Source organism: Parasteatoda tepidariorum, chromosome X1 (assembly GCF_043381705.1).
Source record: "Parasteatoda tepidariorum isolate YZ-2023 chromosome X1, CAS_Ptep_4.0, whole genome shotgun sequence".
Classification (NCBI taxonomy): domain Eukaryota; kingdom Metazoa; phylum Arthropoda; class Arachnida; order Araneae; family Theridiidae; genus Parasteatoda; species Parasteatoda tepidariorum.
Window position 1 is genome coordinate 4,143,516 of NC_092214.1, and position 18,375 is coordinate 4,161,890.

At 29.1% G+C, this 18,375-nt stretch overlaps 2 protein-coding genes across 2 annotated transcripts in view; both read left to right on the top strand.

Annotated features, from left to right (window-relative positions):
- LOC107438531 (uncharacterized) overlaps window positions 1-10,052 on the top strand; it is a 33,698-nt gene extending 23,646 nt beyond the window's left edge. The window contains exons 6-9 of the mRNA XM_016050840.3: window positions 1,053-1,159; window positions 3,173-3,438; window positions 6,381-6,535; window positions 8,755-10,052. Of these exons, the coding sequence (XP_015906326.2) occupies window positions 1,053-1,159; window positions 3,173-3,438; window positions 6,381-6,535; window positions 8,755-8,916 (690 nt within the window). The 3' untranslated portion in view covers window positions 8,917-10,052. The remainder of the gene's footprint in view (window positions 1-1,052; window positions 1,160-3,172; window positions 3,439-6,380; window positions 6,536-8,754) is intronic.
- Window positions 1-18,375, top strand: part of LOC107450407 (uncharacterized) — a 477,566-nt gene that overhangs the window by 238,950 nt on the left and 220,241 nt on the right. The window lies entirely within an intron of this gene.

Here is an 18,375-nt window from a genome sequence, read left to right on the forward strand (position 1 = left end):
AGAAACACGGTGAATTTTACCATATTTTGGTAGTATTGACCATACTTTATTTTCTCACAATGATTTATGTTAAATTTACTAATAAAATATGGTTTTAATATCCTATTGCTTGGAAATAAATTTAATTAATTTGAAAGCCATGCTACCGGACATTAAATCTGGAAAGCTTACTTCCATCACTATGTTTCATTAAAACCTCGTAAATTCTTGAGCGAGATATTCACGTGTTTACTCGTTGATATGGTAATTTGATCGCAATAATAATATCGTATGTCGTGAAAACCATCTTTGCTGTTAATTTTACGTTTTAAGTGTTACATTTTTACCCGAATTTTCGATTAACCATAACCACAACGCAGGAAGGAATTGTCAAATGATCTAAATTCCGTAATTTTTAGTACTTATTATCAAAATGTTATTTTGTTTTTTAAAAAAAAATTATTTTTCTAGAAGAAAAAGAATTAAATTTGACAATTATAAATATTGTTGCAACTTAAAACTATTTTCTCACAAATTTGCTGCCATCTAACAAGGTGTCAGGATGATACATTTTATGATGCAAATTAATATTTTTTAATATGGCAAATGGAGCTCTTTTTTGTTCTGAATGGTAAATGGGGAGGCAGTAAAGTGATAAGATACACATTTTACAAAATGACGTTTTTATATTCTTCATTTAATTGTTTCTTAGTATAGTTTTTGCATAGGTACATTACAAGTTTCTAAAATAACACTACAGCAAAATATCTACAAACATCTTGTTGTCTAAATTTATATCGTGTTTTTTTTTCTCTAAAAACGCATACTTAAAACAATTTGAGGATGAAACCGACATTTCTAAAGCCTTATAATTTAGTATATTTTAAGGATTACATCAAACTCTGGCCTTATTAGGGTTCAAACTTTTTACTGTTAAATCATGAACTGAATTCTTTCCGAGTATGCAATTTTCAATTTTTTAATATATAGATTACCCATTTTAATGTTTCTTTGTATCAACTATAAATTTCAGATGAAAGTAGATTTGTAACTTAATGCTATTTCATTTGTAGGCCTTAGTAAAGGAAGCAACTTGGCTTGGTCTTTTTATAAAGAATAAATGTGGAGGAGTCCTTATTACAGCAAAATACGTTCTAACGGCTGCACATTGTCAACCTGGGTAATTTCTCTCATTAGTTTTCTTAGCTAGTGTATAACTGAAATAAATATTAGCAATGACTTAATTAAATGTCTGAAAAATAATTTATTCACATATTACAAGTGCTTAAACTCGTATCATGTTTGTTTAATATAAATATTTACATTGTCAATCTGGGTAATTTCTCTCATAAGTTTTCTTAGCAAGCGTAGAACTGAAGGAAATATTAACAAAGATCTAGTTAAATGCATCAAAAATAATTTATTCACATATTACAAGTACTTAAACTCGTATCATGTTTGTTAAGTAAAAATATTTACTTAATAAATAAAATATTCTACACGCAAGTACTCTTTAAGTAGCTCTAAACATGTTGATAATTTTCTTATTTAAGAATGTTGTTACATTGCTAAATTTAGCAGTTCAGGCCAGGGTTGACACAAAATTTTATCCCTTTACGTTTCTTTTAAATTCTATTCCATTGTTTTCTTTGATACCATAATAAATAATTAATAATTTAGGAAATTATGCCTGGAAAATAATTTATTAGCATATTATAAGTGCTTTAACTCGTATCATGTTTGTTTAAAATCAATATTTATTTAATAAATAAAATATTCTACTAGCAGGTATACTTTAAGTAGCTATAAGTATGTTGCCAATTCTCTAATCTAAGAATGTTGTTATATTGCTAAATTTAGCAGCTCAGGACAGGGTTGGCGCTAAATTTTATCTTTTTGCGTTTCTTTTAAACTCTATTTTATTGTTTTCCTTGATATCAAAATAAAGGGAAAACAACAGTGGAATGCCATATGTCTAAAACGACAACATGGAACAAAATCTATAGAGATTATAATGTAATAAATTAATAAATACTCTTTTCATTGATTACATCTATAGCATAATTATCATTAAACTTGTTGTAAGTTCATACCAGTAAGGCATTAAAATATAACAATTTAAATAGGTAAGAGATATAAAAAAGTAAATAAATTAATAATTAGAGTTAAAATAGCGAAATACTTCCTTAACTCTTTGATGCAGAATTTTTATTAAACATATTTTTCATATTTTTTTAAACTTTTTTACATTAATTTAGGTTAAAATAAGTATAAAATATTATATTTAGCATTTTAATAGTATATGGTTATCAAACACAACATGAAACACCAGTGTCTTTTTCTGCATTAAAGGTAAAATCTTTCAATCATGGCTCACTTCTAAACAATAATATCTCAAATTTGTACTTATTTGTAGTTAATTAAATCTAAGAGAATCAGTTACTCACCATTAAAATTTCTTTAATTTATAATATTGATAAATTTTTGAATATGAAAGAAGAAAAGCAAACTACTTTTTTTTTGGATTTTATGTTTTAGTAAAAATATAATTTCGATAATTAAATATAATTTCGAAAACAGATTTCTCTTAGTAATTATTAAATTGTTGTTAATAGTTAAAAAATACCATAATATTTTTTGCTTGTAGTTAGAGCGTCAGAATAAAATTTATAAAAGGGACACCGGTGTCCTGTCTGCGTCAAAAAGTTAAGTATTAAAGTAATATAAACTTTTTGAAAGTTTAAATGCGATATTTTTTATTGTCTTATTTACAAAAATGAGAACACGATACAGCTTTTTTTCAACTCGTATCATGTATTGCTCATTAAAGATGAAATATGTTTTTTAAACAATTTGTAACCAGTGAATGTGCTTAGTTTCTTATTTAATATATTGTGCATGTCTGCAGTTTAATTATATGAAATTGTTATCTATTTCAAATATTCCCACATTATTTGTGCTATAGTGATCGCGCACTACAATATAAACCAAACCAAAAGCGCATAAAGATAATGAAATATAAAATAATTAAGAGTTAGATTTGCTTGTACTGTATTGAATAAAACAATAATTGATTTAAAAGAAAATTATGATTGTTTTATCTAACATTTACTTGATTTACACAGTTAATTTAAAATTATCAGCTTTATGATCCTTTAAGGTAGTTCCTAAATAATTTTGACTATTTTTATAGATTTCTTGCTTCACTGATTGTGGTGTTAGGCATTCATGATCTTGGTGGAACATTAGACAACAAAGCCTCAATCATAAGAAATGTAAGAAGAATGGTCATACATCGACACTACAATGCCCAGACTTTTGAGAATGATTTGGCACTTTTAGAAATGGAATCTGAAATAGAATTTCTACCTTATGTTGTACCTATATGTTTTCCTCATCAAAATGAAGATTTTACAGGGAAAATGGCTTTTGTTACTGGATGGGGTAAACTCACTCATGGTAATTTTGATTTTTCATTTTTAACTTATTTATATTTGGTGAAAGTATTAAGAGCAATTGATCTTTTAAAACGCTTGTAGAATACAAAAGTAGAAAAAAGGTTTTCTATTTTTAAAGCGCTTGTCTGGCTCTCGATAGGGGTACAATAGAAGAACCCTAAGCGAAACTTGCAAAATATTCATACAACCAGTTATTAGTTACTGTATTGAAACTACCGCCTCCAAAACCACTGTCCAACACCTTGACGTATTACAGAACCAAGCTCCTCGGATCATCAGGGGAGCAGTAAAGACTACCTTCATACTGGTAATGTAGATTTTGATCAAAACTGAATTTTGAACATTTTATCAAAAGAAGAGCAGTAATCCTGTATTAAAGACTCATAAGCTTTCCTGAAGATTCTTTCTTGAAAAGTTATGACATAAATGGAATTAGAAATCTGATAACTCAAAACAGCTTCCTCCAGGCAGTATCGAGGGTTGCTGTCTTACCTCTTGAACTTCATCAAGCCTCTTGATGAACCTCTTCATCAAGAACCACTTCATTAAGTAGCCTCTTGATGAATCTTTTCATCAAGAAGCCTCTTAAACTTCATCAAGATGTTTCTATACAACTCTGTCAAAGTTCCTGCTGGAATATGCTCCCCTTAATTTTAATCTCGATCTAATTATAAAAACGGTGAAAAAGGACATGAATCCTGAACAAATGATAGCCGTTGCTATGGAATTATGCACGATCGATTTCCAAGAAGCGATTGCTTACATGTGTTTTCAAATGGCTTCATGCTTAATAGGCAAGATGGCGCTGAATCTGATATATCCTGCGTGCTTTTTAACTTCAATTTACCTACGAGACTATTTTCTACTGCCTTTGATTGAGAAGTAGAGGCTATTACTGTAGCAGCTCATCAGTTACCGCTAAAGAGATCTAGCTTTGACAGTGTGTCACAGCGAATTTCGGAATGCAGGTTGTTTTTAAAAGAAATTATTCGTAAAATATCTTTGCAATGGGTACCTGCGCACTGTAGAATCATAGGTAATGAGCAAGCTGAAATATTTGCAAAAAAAGGAGCCTTGGTTGTCAGAAAACCTAAAGGAATGCCGACCTTTCACTCATTGATAATTTTAACCAAGTTAACATTTAAGCAGACCTTAAGGTTAAGAAAAGCAAAAGAATCTATAGATAAGAGCTAAACAATCCTTAATGAAGACCCCAACTATGTTCCTAATGCCCCTAGAAAAGCAGCTGTGATTGGTTTTAGACTTTTAGCAGGACATAACTGTCTGAGGGTTTAAATCTTTAGTATCGATGTAGCCGATTCACCTGACTGATATCTTTGTGACTCCATTTTTCTTATGACTGCTGAACATTCAGACGTACGCCCAGCACTGCTGAATGTTAACTGTGCTATTGAAAAATACTAGATAGCACACGTACTGATGGCATAGGTGTTATTGTTTGTAATAGTGTGTGGCACTTGCAAAATATATAAATGTAGTAGGACCATTGGTTTTAAGAGTTATGTGTGGCAGAAATAATCTACTTATAAGTGCATGATTTTGCAATCAAAAGTTATAAAGTCAGCTTTTACGGTTTAATATTTATTTAACTTTTTTAAATAAAAATAACTTCTTTTGAAATCTAGAGATTTTTCGAAAATGTCAAGGATAAAATATGAGATGAAACTTAACTTAAGAAATACAAAGTAGTGTTTTTTTTTGTTTCAAGTAATAAAGCCTCTTCTCAGAATTCGTAATAGAAGTGCAAGAAACTATACTAAATTTTAAAAATACCGAAGTTCAAATAGAGATACAGATCCATCAAATCAAACGTGTTCCTGCATATAATAAGCTAAAATGAAAATGCAAAGTTTTTTCTAATGTAAATATTTAATAAAATCTTTTACAAACATTGTTACTTATAAAACATGTACTTTATATTACATGATTACCATATTTAGGTTTTAAAATCTCTTCGTAAATGGAAGATTATAATCATCTTGTGAAGGATAGAAATTAAACGAAGCTTTGAGAATCATAGGATAAAAATTAAAAGGAAGGATAAAAATTCGAAACATTAAGCAAAACTTTGAGAATCATCTTGTCAGTATTCATTGTTAGACAAAAACGATTAACATCTTTTTCAGGAGATAACAATCTTATAAATATTATAAAAATACGAAGGTTAAACAAAAAAAAAGTTTCTACGGCCCATAAAAAAGGAAATGGAATCTATTTACTTGGAAAAGTTTATTGCAAACGAAAACCATAATATTTCAACTACACTTTTTAAAGAACCTCCAGAATTGTAACATTTGTGATACCACGCGATAAGTTTATTTTTGTTGTCCAATATCATACAAGTCTGCAGCATGAGAATTGAGACAGTGTGTCACGCCTTTATTCTTGTCTTCTTCTGCAAGAAATTGATGTCCAGATGGGAATTTCCTTAAGCGCAGGAACTGGTGGAAAAGGTGAAATATCATACGATGAAGAACACGTATATTGCTCCACGATAATACTCACGCACCTAATGGGTATTTAGCAAAAAATATCGGCTTTAGAATTTTTGCTGGCAGGGGTTTGGCTATTCACCCCTACAATCCAGATCTTTCAACCTTTTTTGGCACCGGAAGAAATTCTTGCATGGACATCCCTTTCCTTCAGACGAAGGTCGGCAGATCGCTACGACACGCTTGCTCAATTTCCAGGTGAGAGACTTCTATGATAGTAGACTTCAAGTACTATACTTGACTGTACTACAAATACTGTACATTTTCGATGGTATTTATGTAATGAAGTGGCTAAAAGATTGATATATCTTTTGCAATAAAACTTTTCGCACAATTATGTTTTGTATGGAATGTGGGAAACTTCCGGGTGAACCTCGCATGACAAGTGTACTTCTTGTTTTATCAGAATACATATAAATTTTAATTTTAGGTGGAGATGTACCTAATATACTTCAAGAAGTTCAAGTTCCAATAGTTGGAAATGGTGATTGTCAGAGAATGTTTTTTCATGCTGGACATAAAAAAGCTATACGGAGTAACTTTGTTTGTGCTGGTTACACAAACGGAGGACAAGATTCATGCGAGGTAATAGACAATCAAACTTTTTAAAAAAATTAATTGCCAAACAAATCTTACCATGTGGGGGTATGAAATGAATAATTCCAAAAAAATGAATCCGAAAGAAATATATTTGTCAATAAAACTTCATTTGCTTCATATTTAAATTGGAAATTTGGTTACTTTAAGCATAAAAGGAGCACTGTAAACTTTAGAATAAAGGACCGTAACAACTGTGTTCTTCATCAGATGTTCAAAAATAACTTACTGTTGCACAGTATTGGGACTCTTGGTATAAAAATAAATTCGAAAATGCCAAATTTCATTCAAATTACTGATATTTCAGCTCATCTACAAGCTTTTTACTCTTGTTTTATTCATACGAAAAATGACTTCCAAGCGATTGAAACTAGTTCCGCTCGCAAGTAAGCGAATTTTCACTGATTCACAGCCTTCGCCCAACGTATTTTTTTCTTATTATTTTCCATTTTCTTTTTCATTGGCAACAGATTTTCTTCTTATTATTGATATCTTCTTCGCACTTGTCTATCAGGCTTAAATATCCTACCTCAGTAACTCCCATGTGAATTTCAGTTAGATTAGGGTATATAACATAAGTTAAGCCAGTCAGCTAGTTTAAGCCAGGGCTAAAGAGAATAGAAGGGCTGGTTCACTCCTTTGAAGTATCTCTCGCCGCGCCGATCCNCCCTAGTTTAAGCGAGGTATATTCAATTTTGTTTTCCTCATACAAGCGTCACGTTTTAATCGAGCTCTCAAAATATGTCGACATTTTGCATTTTAATTATAAAGAACATTAACTTTTAATGGTACGTTTAAACATCTGACATTTAAATACTTCATGTGCGAAAACTAATGTCTAGCGAGTAGCTACCAAATTTTAGACACATTTACACTGAATAGGCGATTTCTCTATCTGAAAATTGTCTCATATTAGGTAAAAAAAAACGCTGTGTGGTTAGTAGTTTGATTAAGTAAACGATTTGATTTTATTTAATTAGAACAACTAGTTCATGAAGTAGCTTTTTTCTCATTTCATCATTCAATCGACACTCAGAACTCTATTTATCAGACCTTGTGTTGTTTACATGAAGAAATTAAAAAGTTTAAGAAATAAAATCAGAATCACCAGAAATTAAATTTACAAATAAAGTAAAGAATTCTAAATCTTACTAGCAAATAAATTTAACATCAAAATTTAGTTTGTTTTTATCTCCAATATCTGGTTTTTTCTACAACTCAGAGGAATAAAAAGAATAAAATGACAGAAGAGAGAAAATTGTAATTTCATTATTGCGATCATAGGTTCCTCATTGGCCTCGTGTTTTTTCTGGATAAACGTCACATAAACGCCACAACATTTTAAATCATCGGTTGCAGAAACTGAATCGATTGACGTTTGTTCTCTCGTCGTTCAATGGACAGAATTGGTTTTCAATTCCAGTCTATATACGTTTCTTAAGATGTCAAAAATTATTTTCTTTCTTCAGTAATTATAAGACCAGATGAGCCTTATAGGATTAATGAGTCATTGATAGCAAATTTAAAACTCCCCTAATTGATTCACTCATTAATTAAGATAGTTCATACTTTATTTTCAAAAGTCGTATATGCAGCCTTATCTCTCTATTTCTAAGCAATAAATGTGTGTTTTTGGCATGTAATTCTCCAAACAACTTTAACTCTGGGAGGTAGCTGAAATATATCCTAATGCGTGATTCAATTATTTCGATTGCGTGATTCAACCATTTTATTGAACCGAAAATATAATTTTATACTTTTTATACACGATTCAGAATTTATTTATAGAAACAAAAACTCATATTTTAATACCTTTATCAGCCTAAACAATCCATACGTAATAATAAATTACTTAGTTTAATATTTAAATTTCGAAAAGCAATGTTCACAAAGATGAGTTTTTAATTGTAAGCAAAGAAAGACAGGTTTTCAGATGTTTTAAATGTATATCATTTCAAAAATTATTTGAAGCACCAATTAAGAATTCAAGTTCAAACTTTAAATTTTAATTCAAATTTCAGTAACAATTTTGCACATTTGCAGAAAATATTATAACTCATAAGCCTTCGACATAGAAACCTCAAAACATCTAATACATATTTGCTTCACACCATTTAATATTTTTGGATCATTTTGAAATTTATTATATATCTATAATTTTAATGCTTGCTTTTTTACCATTGCTTGTATTTATTTCTTTGTTTCAGGGAGATTCGGGTGGACCTTTGATGGTGCAAAGAGAAGATAGACGCTGGGTTTTGGTTGGAACTGTGTCCCATGGTATAGGTTGTGCTGATCCAAACCTTCCAGGAGTTTATATGCGAATGTCTTCCTATAGACCATGGATTGATTCAATTATTCATAAATAATCTTTACTTTAATGAAAATCACTTTAACAAATATCATATTCCAATTATTCTTGCTGAGTTTCTTTTAATTTAGATAATGTAGAAATAAAATTCTAAAACTATCTATGCCACCCCAACGGTCATCTCTTGTTTATATGATAAACATTTTAAATATCAATCTAAGATATTTTATGAGTTATTTTAGAATATGGGGAGCATACGTAAGAATGTTACAAGTAATCTAAACACCACACAGGTGAGCCACTTATAAAGTTTCATCTCAAAAGACTCATAAAGTTAAGGCGTGACAAGTTTCAGTGTTTATGGTGAATTTATTTCTAAGTTTACTTCATTTTTTTATCTTGATGTCACTAAATGTCTAAACAAAATATAATTTGCTTCATTTAGACATTTTATAATTTTTAATGGAAAAGAGCAGGATGGAGCTATGTAGAGTAAAATGTACCAGTTTGAAGAAGAACTGTAGTTTTGAAATAAGCATACGTAGTTTTGCGTATTATAACTTAATGTATTAATATTTTAAACTCATGCTTGTTCATAGTATGTATACTACCTATCAGTACTAAATTTGTACTGTAATTATGTGAACTTTTATGTTTATAATTTGCCTAACATTTTGAATGCATTCGCATTTAACTCTCGTGTGCTTTATTCAACTACATTTCTTCTGATAGAAATTTAATTATTATTGTCATAACAAACATTTGCTTTATAAAGAACATTTGACATTGAACATTGAATTAACAGATTTGAATTTACAACTTTGATTAAAGAATATTGAACAGCTTTGATTTGATACAGAACACTGACGTATTTACGCTACAAAAATGTTTTTGAAAAAACTACAAATTTTTTTTTGTTTTTGCTAGAAAATCCAGTTTATATTTGTTTAAAATTGTTTGTTATTGTTAATTTAAATTAGTGTATTTGTTTTAATTGAAAGCCTTGCTCTCTTTGAAGAATTCTTAATTATTTTTATATTCTTCTATATGCATCGTAAGAATGCATTTTAAATTATCCCATTTATTTTTATTTAACTTTGTATATGTATATGTATTTCATTATGTTCATCTTTTATCTGAGTGTTTATTTATTCTGTTTCTCAATTTTGTGAGAAAATAAATATTATTTCCCAATAACTGTGTATGATTTTATTTAAAAAGGAACGGGAGAAAAAAAAATATGGCAAAATTATCGTATAGTGAGGTAAGGGCACTTCCGGAAAAACAAAGCATAGTTCTGGTTAATAAAACTAAAATATATGGTATTTAAACCCTTCATTTGGTAAATTTTCCGCTCATATGGTAAAGTTTATAGGAAATTCTGGTTTTCAAAACTGTATATCTTATTATCATAGATTTAGTAAAAATAGCAAAACTGAAAAGTAACTTAAATCGAATAAATGGCTTTTATGCCATACTTTAAGGTATTATGATAAAATTGCCAATTTTTATCACATTTATAAAATATTATATAACCATATTTTAATGGTAATTCTCTCAAAATCCTTCCAAAGCTTTTTAATTGCCGTATTTTTTGGTGTTCCCATGGAGCCTGAAACCCGGTAAATTTTACCATGCTCTGGTAGCTATTTCTTATACTTTTCTATCTTTAAGTGAAGTACTTTTTTTTATAATTTTCGATCTTTAAGCTGTTTGAGTTAACGATGCATTTTATTTTAAAAACATAAAAATCAACAATGAAGGCAGAATTTACACCTGATGAAATAAGTGGTTTTTTTTTATTTACCTTTTCTTTGTTTTTTTCGTCGTTCAAATGAAAAAATTCCTGTTCCTCCTTTTACAATTATAAATATTAAATTTGTTCAATAGATTTATTTAACAATACTCATTTTTAGGAAGCGAATTGTATAGTTATTTATAAATATAACATGATTGCATCAATTTAGGCTTAAACACAAATTTGATTTTTAAAAACTTTGATCTATTTTTTGGTTAATATTTAAAATCTTTGAAACGTTCTGAACAAAAATTTGGAACCCTCATTTTCATGACGTTACTAATTTCTTTATGCTTATCAAATCTTTAAATAAATTTTCGTAGAAAAATGCGCTTCGCTTTCATTCAGAAAAAAAAATGGACCACCCTGAATAACTTGTGTTTTAAAGATCGGACCTTCACGTTTTAGGACTCAATCTTATTGGTTTGTAGGGTTGATGCATAAATATGCTAACCACAAAACCGCAAACATGCTAATTAAAAAATGCAAACAATATTTTAAGTTACAAAAAACGCACTTTTTCTGAATGAACATACCTTTTTATTGTCCTATTATGATTACTAAATACCAAAATATAGGGGATACCCTCAGACGGGGTGACTTTGTGCAAACTGCTAATAATTATATAACTAACATTATAATAGCTAAAAACAAAAAATTATGCATGATTTGTTATCTCAATTGATAAGACTTTTAAAGTATAACCTACCTTCCTGGCCATCAGGATAACTAGAACTTCTTCAACCGAGCAGACTTTCCAGCCTCCGATTTTGCGACGTTAAAAAATTTGAAACTGCTTGTAACTTGAGCTCACAATTTTTCAAGAACAATGATGTTTACATTGACATTTCTTGGTAAACCATTAGTTCGTTATGTTGACAACTCAAATTAGTTGATACTTAACTAAACTCAGCGGCGCAATAGCCCATGCAGGGCCAAGGTCTACTGTGCCCATCTCAGTTTTCTTGACCTTGGGCTCTGGGGTGCAGGAGCAGATGTTCCGGTTATGTGGTCAGCCGAACGCGAAACCCCCAGTCTTTAGTTCCCAAGCATGCTTGCTACTCATTTATCGATCCACTGAAGAGATGAAAGACCTTGCCCGTCTCGAGGACCGAATCCAGGACCTGTGGCACGGGAGCGCGAAGCGCTACCACTCAGCCACCGGACGTCGGTTGATAGCGAGCTAATTATAAAATTAGTTGATACCGAGCTTAAAAAAATAGCCCTAGATGGCACGACGTAAAAATTGAATCTGACGGTATCCGAAATATAGGAGGAATACGAAAAAAGTAAAATTAACATTATGGGTTCAAAACTTTGGACTTCTCACATAATCAAACTTTTGAGACCATATTTCTCGTATTGCCACCACCTCCGTTATTTCGGTGGTCAGAAATTCGCCGTAAAAAAGTATGTTTATTCAGATAAAGTAAGTTTTGCTTATGATTTTGTAACTTAAATTATTGCCAGCACTAGCCAGAACCAATTAATTAGCATACTTGAGGTTACTCCCTTAAACTATTAAGATTGAATCCTAGAATGAGAAGATCCGATCATTAGATTTAAAAATATTCAGAGTGGTCCGCTTTTCCTTTTATTTATTTATTATTATTATTTTTCGCACTGTACATTGTCTTCCTGTGTTAACCAAAATCTTTACATTTACGTATAAAGATTTAGGTTTAATTTTTGAACACAGAAATTTAGCGAAGTTATGTGCATTCTTTGAAAAGATTAGAAATACGCAAAATTATTATTAGAACACTTATGAAGATTGTGTGTTTCGTAAAAATTAATTATTATGAATTTTTACGAGCAATAATAGCCATGACTAAAGCATTAATTAAAACCTGAAAACACATTTAATGAGATGACTCAGCAAATTTTATTTTAAGCAGAGTGTTTTAGCAATAAATATAATATGGTTTGAGATAACCTTCAAATTAATTTTTTAAACCTTGATATTTTCTTGAAGAAAATTTAATACTACTTTTTCTTAAAATTTCCTTAAATCCATTTCAAGAACAACAATTTTTATTAAAGATTTTTGAAGATTTATTTAATTAGAATCAAACAGCTAATGTTGAGCCCTATTGAGACAACCTGTATTGTATAATATGAAGTAGAGTATTGTACGGTGCGCAAAGAAAAAAATGGTCCACCCTCAATAACTTTTGATCTAATGATCGGATCTTCGCGTTCTAGAACTCAATCTTAGCAGTTCGAGGGGTAGACTCCAAATATGCTGATTAATTAGTGCAGACGATATTTTAAGTTACGAAATCAGACACGAAACGTATTTTCTCTGAATAAACGTACTTTTTTTAAGACGGATCCTGATTTCTGACCCCCAAAATATAGGGGGTAGCCTGAATTTGTGAAACATGGTTCCCGGAGTATGATCAGGAGGGCGGACCGAAATCTGGATCCCTTAAACTTGATTTAACTTTTTGCTTATTTTTCTCAAGCGAATTGAAAACACTTTGCAAATAATTATAAAATTTGTTTATCCGTAGATAGTTCCATGCAATAAAATAAACTTTAGTGAGTATTTATTATTTTATTTTATACTAGTCGAAAATTTTTTGAATTGTAAGGAATGCAGTTTTTATATCATTTTAAATAATGTAATTTTAAATGTACAAAATTTAAAGCGAAATAGCTTCTAAGAAATCATATTTTGCAAAAGTTATATTTTTAAAATACTATTTCTCAGGAACTATTTGACCGATTTTGCTCAAATTTTGTATATTGCCATGTATAAATACATTCTTTAATATGATGTAAAAAATTGTATATCTTACATCAAAAAATTTTTCCGACCAGCGTAAAATAAAATAATAAAAATAATAAATACTCACTGAAATTTGTTTTTTGCATGGAATTATCTGTGGCTAAACAAATTTTATAATTGCGAGCAAAAATGTTTCAATTCACTCAAAAATTTTTCATGATACGGCAAAATACGCAAAAAGTAAAATTAGCCTTAGATACCATTATTTTTATATTTTTAAAAATATTTCTTCATATTTTTTACTGCAAATTTCCTTGTTTAAAAAATTTCTTTGCTGCAACATATTACTGAAATTTTTATTACATTCCCCTAATTATATATTGGATGTATTGAATTTATACTCCCCTCCCCCGATATGTTTAGCTTTTAGTTTAAACTACAAAAGCATTGACGATGTATGAATTGTCAATCTTTTTTGTTCAGTTAGTAAATTCAATACAATTTACAATACTTTTTTTCAGAAGTATTTTTTTTAAGTGGACTTAAAAAGCCGTTTGCTTTAGCTGAGACTTTATCTTTATTTTTTTATAGTATTATGTGAATATATCTATTCTATTTTGACCCCAACATAGGTAATATGTGCTTTTCATGCTATTATAGGCATTACATATTTACCACCTTTTTAATTTCCTTAATTTAATAAAAGAATGAAGCTAGCTTTTGATACTCAGATATTTATACATTCAATACTTATTGGTACCTATTGGAATAATAATTAGTGGAATAATTGCATCGGAAACTAGCTGTTATGGAATGGAAGATAAAAAAAATAGAATTTTATCTTTTCTCATAATGAAAATGAATAAAAAATAATTAACTCATTTTATTTATTTAGAAAGGGTTTCTTAAATCTTAGTAAAAGATGTAGAATGCTAAGTATTCTGTTTCCTATGAAATCCTTCTATATGAATTTGCTTTTAGCAAATGAGAACATGGTTGTTGCATGGATAAACCTAGCAAACATGCAAGAGTAATTCACACGCAGAAAATAGTACGTTTATTTTGTATAAAATTAATCCTACCTCATGCATAAAATGTATGAAAAGCTACATATGTATAATATTTTTTCCAAATTCTAAGCGTTAATGCGTTAAAAATGGTTTGCTGTTGGAGGAAAATAAATTATTTGTGTTAGTAAAAATTTCGATTTCCAAAAAGTTACATAAAGCTATTTGACTGAAATGATTAGTATTTTTATAACGTTGTCTTCAATTGAAAATGCAATTGTTGAAATAATTTATTATTGAAATTGTTTTAAACAGTGTTAAATATTTTTTGCACCTTCATTTAATTTTTTTAAGTAAGCAAACAACTCAATATTTTGTATTGAACAGTCTGCATTATATTTCTTATACTTAAATATTTTATGTTCATTTACAATTTGAATTGAAAATTCATGGAAAAAATTGTATCAAAATAAATATATATTTGTTTCCAACTCAAATTTATTTCATTATATAAGCAATTTTTGTTAGCTACTCAATAACTATTACATTAAAAGCAGGATTATATATTTATAAAAACATTTATTAAAAATAGTTCTTAATGTTTTATAGAACAAAATCATAAAAGGAAAATCTTTCTTCTGTATACTTCAAATTTACTCTTATTTAATTATTTAAAAAAGGAGGATGAAAAGATCGTATTTATTTAAATAACTGTATTATGCTAAAAAAACTTCCTAAGTTCGCCACCAGATGGCTCTTTTTCTAATGAGTAGAAAAGAGAACTTCAGCAATAAAATTCTTGATAGCACATTTGTTCGACTTGTGAATATAAATATGTTTTATTATGTATGATATAGATTTGTAAGGGATATAGTTGGAAGGTTTAAAAGTATTCTTAAACAGCGCTACTAGAAACTAAAATACGTTTATTAATGTAACTTATATCATTAAGTTATATATTATAAAATTATATAGAAAATAATTAAACCTGACAGAGAACTTATATTTAGAAAGTATTTAGAAATGTAATAGGTTTCAAAATATTCATATGAAGAATATTAAATTTGTAATCAGAAGTTCCGTTAAATATCTCACTAAGAGCATTAATCATTTAAAAATTATTATTAACGAAAAATAAAGTATAAAAAAAATTAGTATTTAAAAAATAGGTTTTTATACTTAAAAAAAAATTGTTCTTTAAGATATTTTTTATAGTGCCCTTAAAATATTAGTTCAATTTTGATTTTAAAATACTATTCATTTTTAAGATTATTTATTTTTTATTAAAATATTATTTAGATACTTAGAAATTATGATGAATACAGCAAGTTATAAATCTGGTCTACTAAAATGTTTTTGCGATTTTTTTTATTCGTCTGTAACTTATTTCTCTAGTAATAACTAATAATATTTTTGTAGTGGTAGATACGCTACAGTACTCACCTACTAGAATTTTATCTGTAATAAAGTTCGATGAATGAGATACCACTAGTTGATTCATTGCTGTTTTGTGAGAAGCCGGGAGAGCTGTATTAAGATCACTGTACATTTGAGTGCTGATTGTGAAAACTGTATTAAGTTCAAATTTGTGGTTGCTCCCGTGTTGCCATTAGCAGTCGAGTGTATGCAGGCCGGCGTAGTATGTGATCGTAGTATGGCGTAATATGATTGAGTAGCAAGAGAAAGTGGATAATGTCGCAGTCACAAGTAGCAAGTCAACTGTTCAATGCTGACTATCCATCGAAGTAGGCGCGTTCAGATCAAAATTGGAGTTTCTGTCAAGGTAAGCGCGTTCATATCGAAGTGGGAGTTTCTGTAAAGGTAGGCATGTTCACATCACTTTCGGGTCACAAATGTGGGGAGAGTCATATCGAGAAAGTCAACATTCATCTATGAAAAGGTACCCAAACATAGAATCGAGTTAATATTTCTTATATACTAGTGGATTGGAATTGTATTTTTGTAGTAGCAGATACACTACATGTATATAAAAATGTTTTTTTAATCATACATAATATTTAAGCCAACTTGAAAGTGAGTTTTTAATTTTATTACTTACATAAAATAAGTGTATCAGTGATCACACTGTTCGTTTGAGATTTTAGTGAAAGGAGATTTATTTATAACATTAGTGAAAATGACTTTTAAAAAATTTCCTGAAATATTAGCCAGCCTCTTTTTTTAAAACTATGTAAACTTTTTTCTAAGATTTTACTTGTTGTTTTGAAAGCAATACAGTAACAATACTAAATGATTTTTTAATACTAGCAAAATTTTTACGAAAAATTTATTCATAAATTCAGAATTATACTTTTTACTTTTAGCATACCCACAACTTAGAATACTTCCAGTGACTTTGAAATTTAGAATAGAAGTTCAATAAATATTAGCTGCTGCAAAGTAAGATACAAAGTTCGTAAGCATTGAATTTTTTATATCTTATACATACGCAGCGATAACTAACAGTGCACGTGAAGTTTTTGTACATTAAATTTTCCCAGCTTCATATTATTGGTCAAATTGTGCAGTTCTTGCTAATTAATATAAATAAATTAATACCTTTCTTCTCATACATCATATCCTGCAATAGTGATAAATAACTGTACATTATTCTTAAAGTCTTCGAAGAAATTACCGCTAAAGAATGCATTATGTGCTTACAATCACATATTTTTTTTATTTAATTTCAAAATTAAATTAAATTTTCATTAATTTTCATTGGCCATAGATGGCACCACTGGAAAACGAGAACAATCGCACACCTTGCCTTAATGGCCTACGACAACAACAACATTTATTTTATTTTAAATTATATCTAATTGTTTATTGGCGCTCCTAATGTTAAAAAATAACAGATTCTTCCCTCATTAAGTTCAAATTTAGCAATTTCGTTTCAGACATGCTAAAAATCTCGCAAAAAATTCAATGTAGTTTCAGAAATATTTCTGGTTTATAATTTCACAAAATTAATTATAATTTCAAGAAATCGTAATACATAATATCGTAAAATCATATTTATTGACTGTGAAATGTTTCTGGGATGTTTCTGTCATTTCTTAGTTTCTGGGATAACACCGCTGAAAGGATTCTGGGACATTTCTGATGGACTAAAGAAAAAAAAAATTGTGTCACAAAAGCTGCAGAAGTTATTTATTTGAAACGTTATTTCAATGTATCGAGCAGTATGATAGAGGTTTAATCCTATGGGCAAGTTTATATAGAATTGCTAACTCCATATTCCATTTAAACGTAAAGTAAAAAAGAGAGTTTGATCATTTATATGGAAAAAAAATTGAACAGGTTAAAGTTTGAAAAAATATGATATATAGGTGGAGAACGTTAGCCTATGTGAAGTATAATAAAATTTATTTTCCTACTATTTATGACCTCATTCTCTTTTAAACTGTTTTTACTCCAGAAATTCTACACACAGTGAGCAAAAAATAAATAAATAAACGAAGCACCAAGAATTACGTATTTTCACCTACTAGGATTCAAACATAATGATTCGACGGGGTAAGCTCAAATATGCTAATTAATTATTGCAGTCGATATTTTAAGTTTTACGTAATCCTCCAAATAAACAGACCTTCTCTTATGATGCATTCGGATTTCTGACCCCCAAAATATAGGGGGTAGCTACAATCTGAGAAATATAGTAACCATAGTTTGGTCAGGAGAGGGATTCTAAATTTGAACCCTTTAATGTTAATTTTACTTTTTGCGTATTTCGCTATGACTCGAGAAATTTTTAAACGAATTAAATTTTTTTTTATACTAAATTATGAAATTCGCTTATCCAAGTATAATTCCCTAAATATAATTTTTAAAAATTATTATTTTTTTATTATTATATTTAGTACTAGTTCAAAAAATTTTGAATTGTAAGTATCTAGAAATTGTTATAGTGAGTAGTTGAAGGAGCTTGTATGAAGTTGTATGATGCTTGGTTTCATTATCAGTTGCCCATATTTTTTT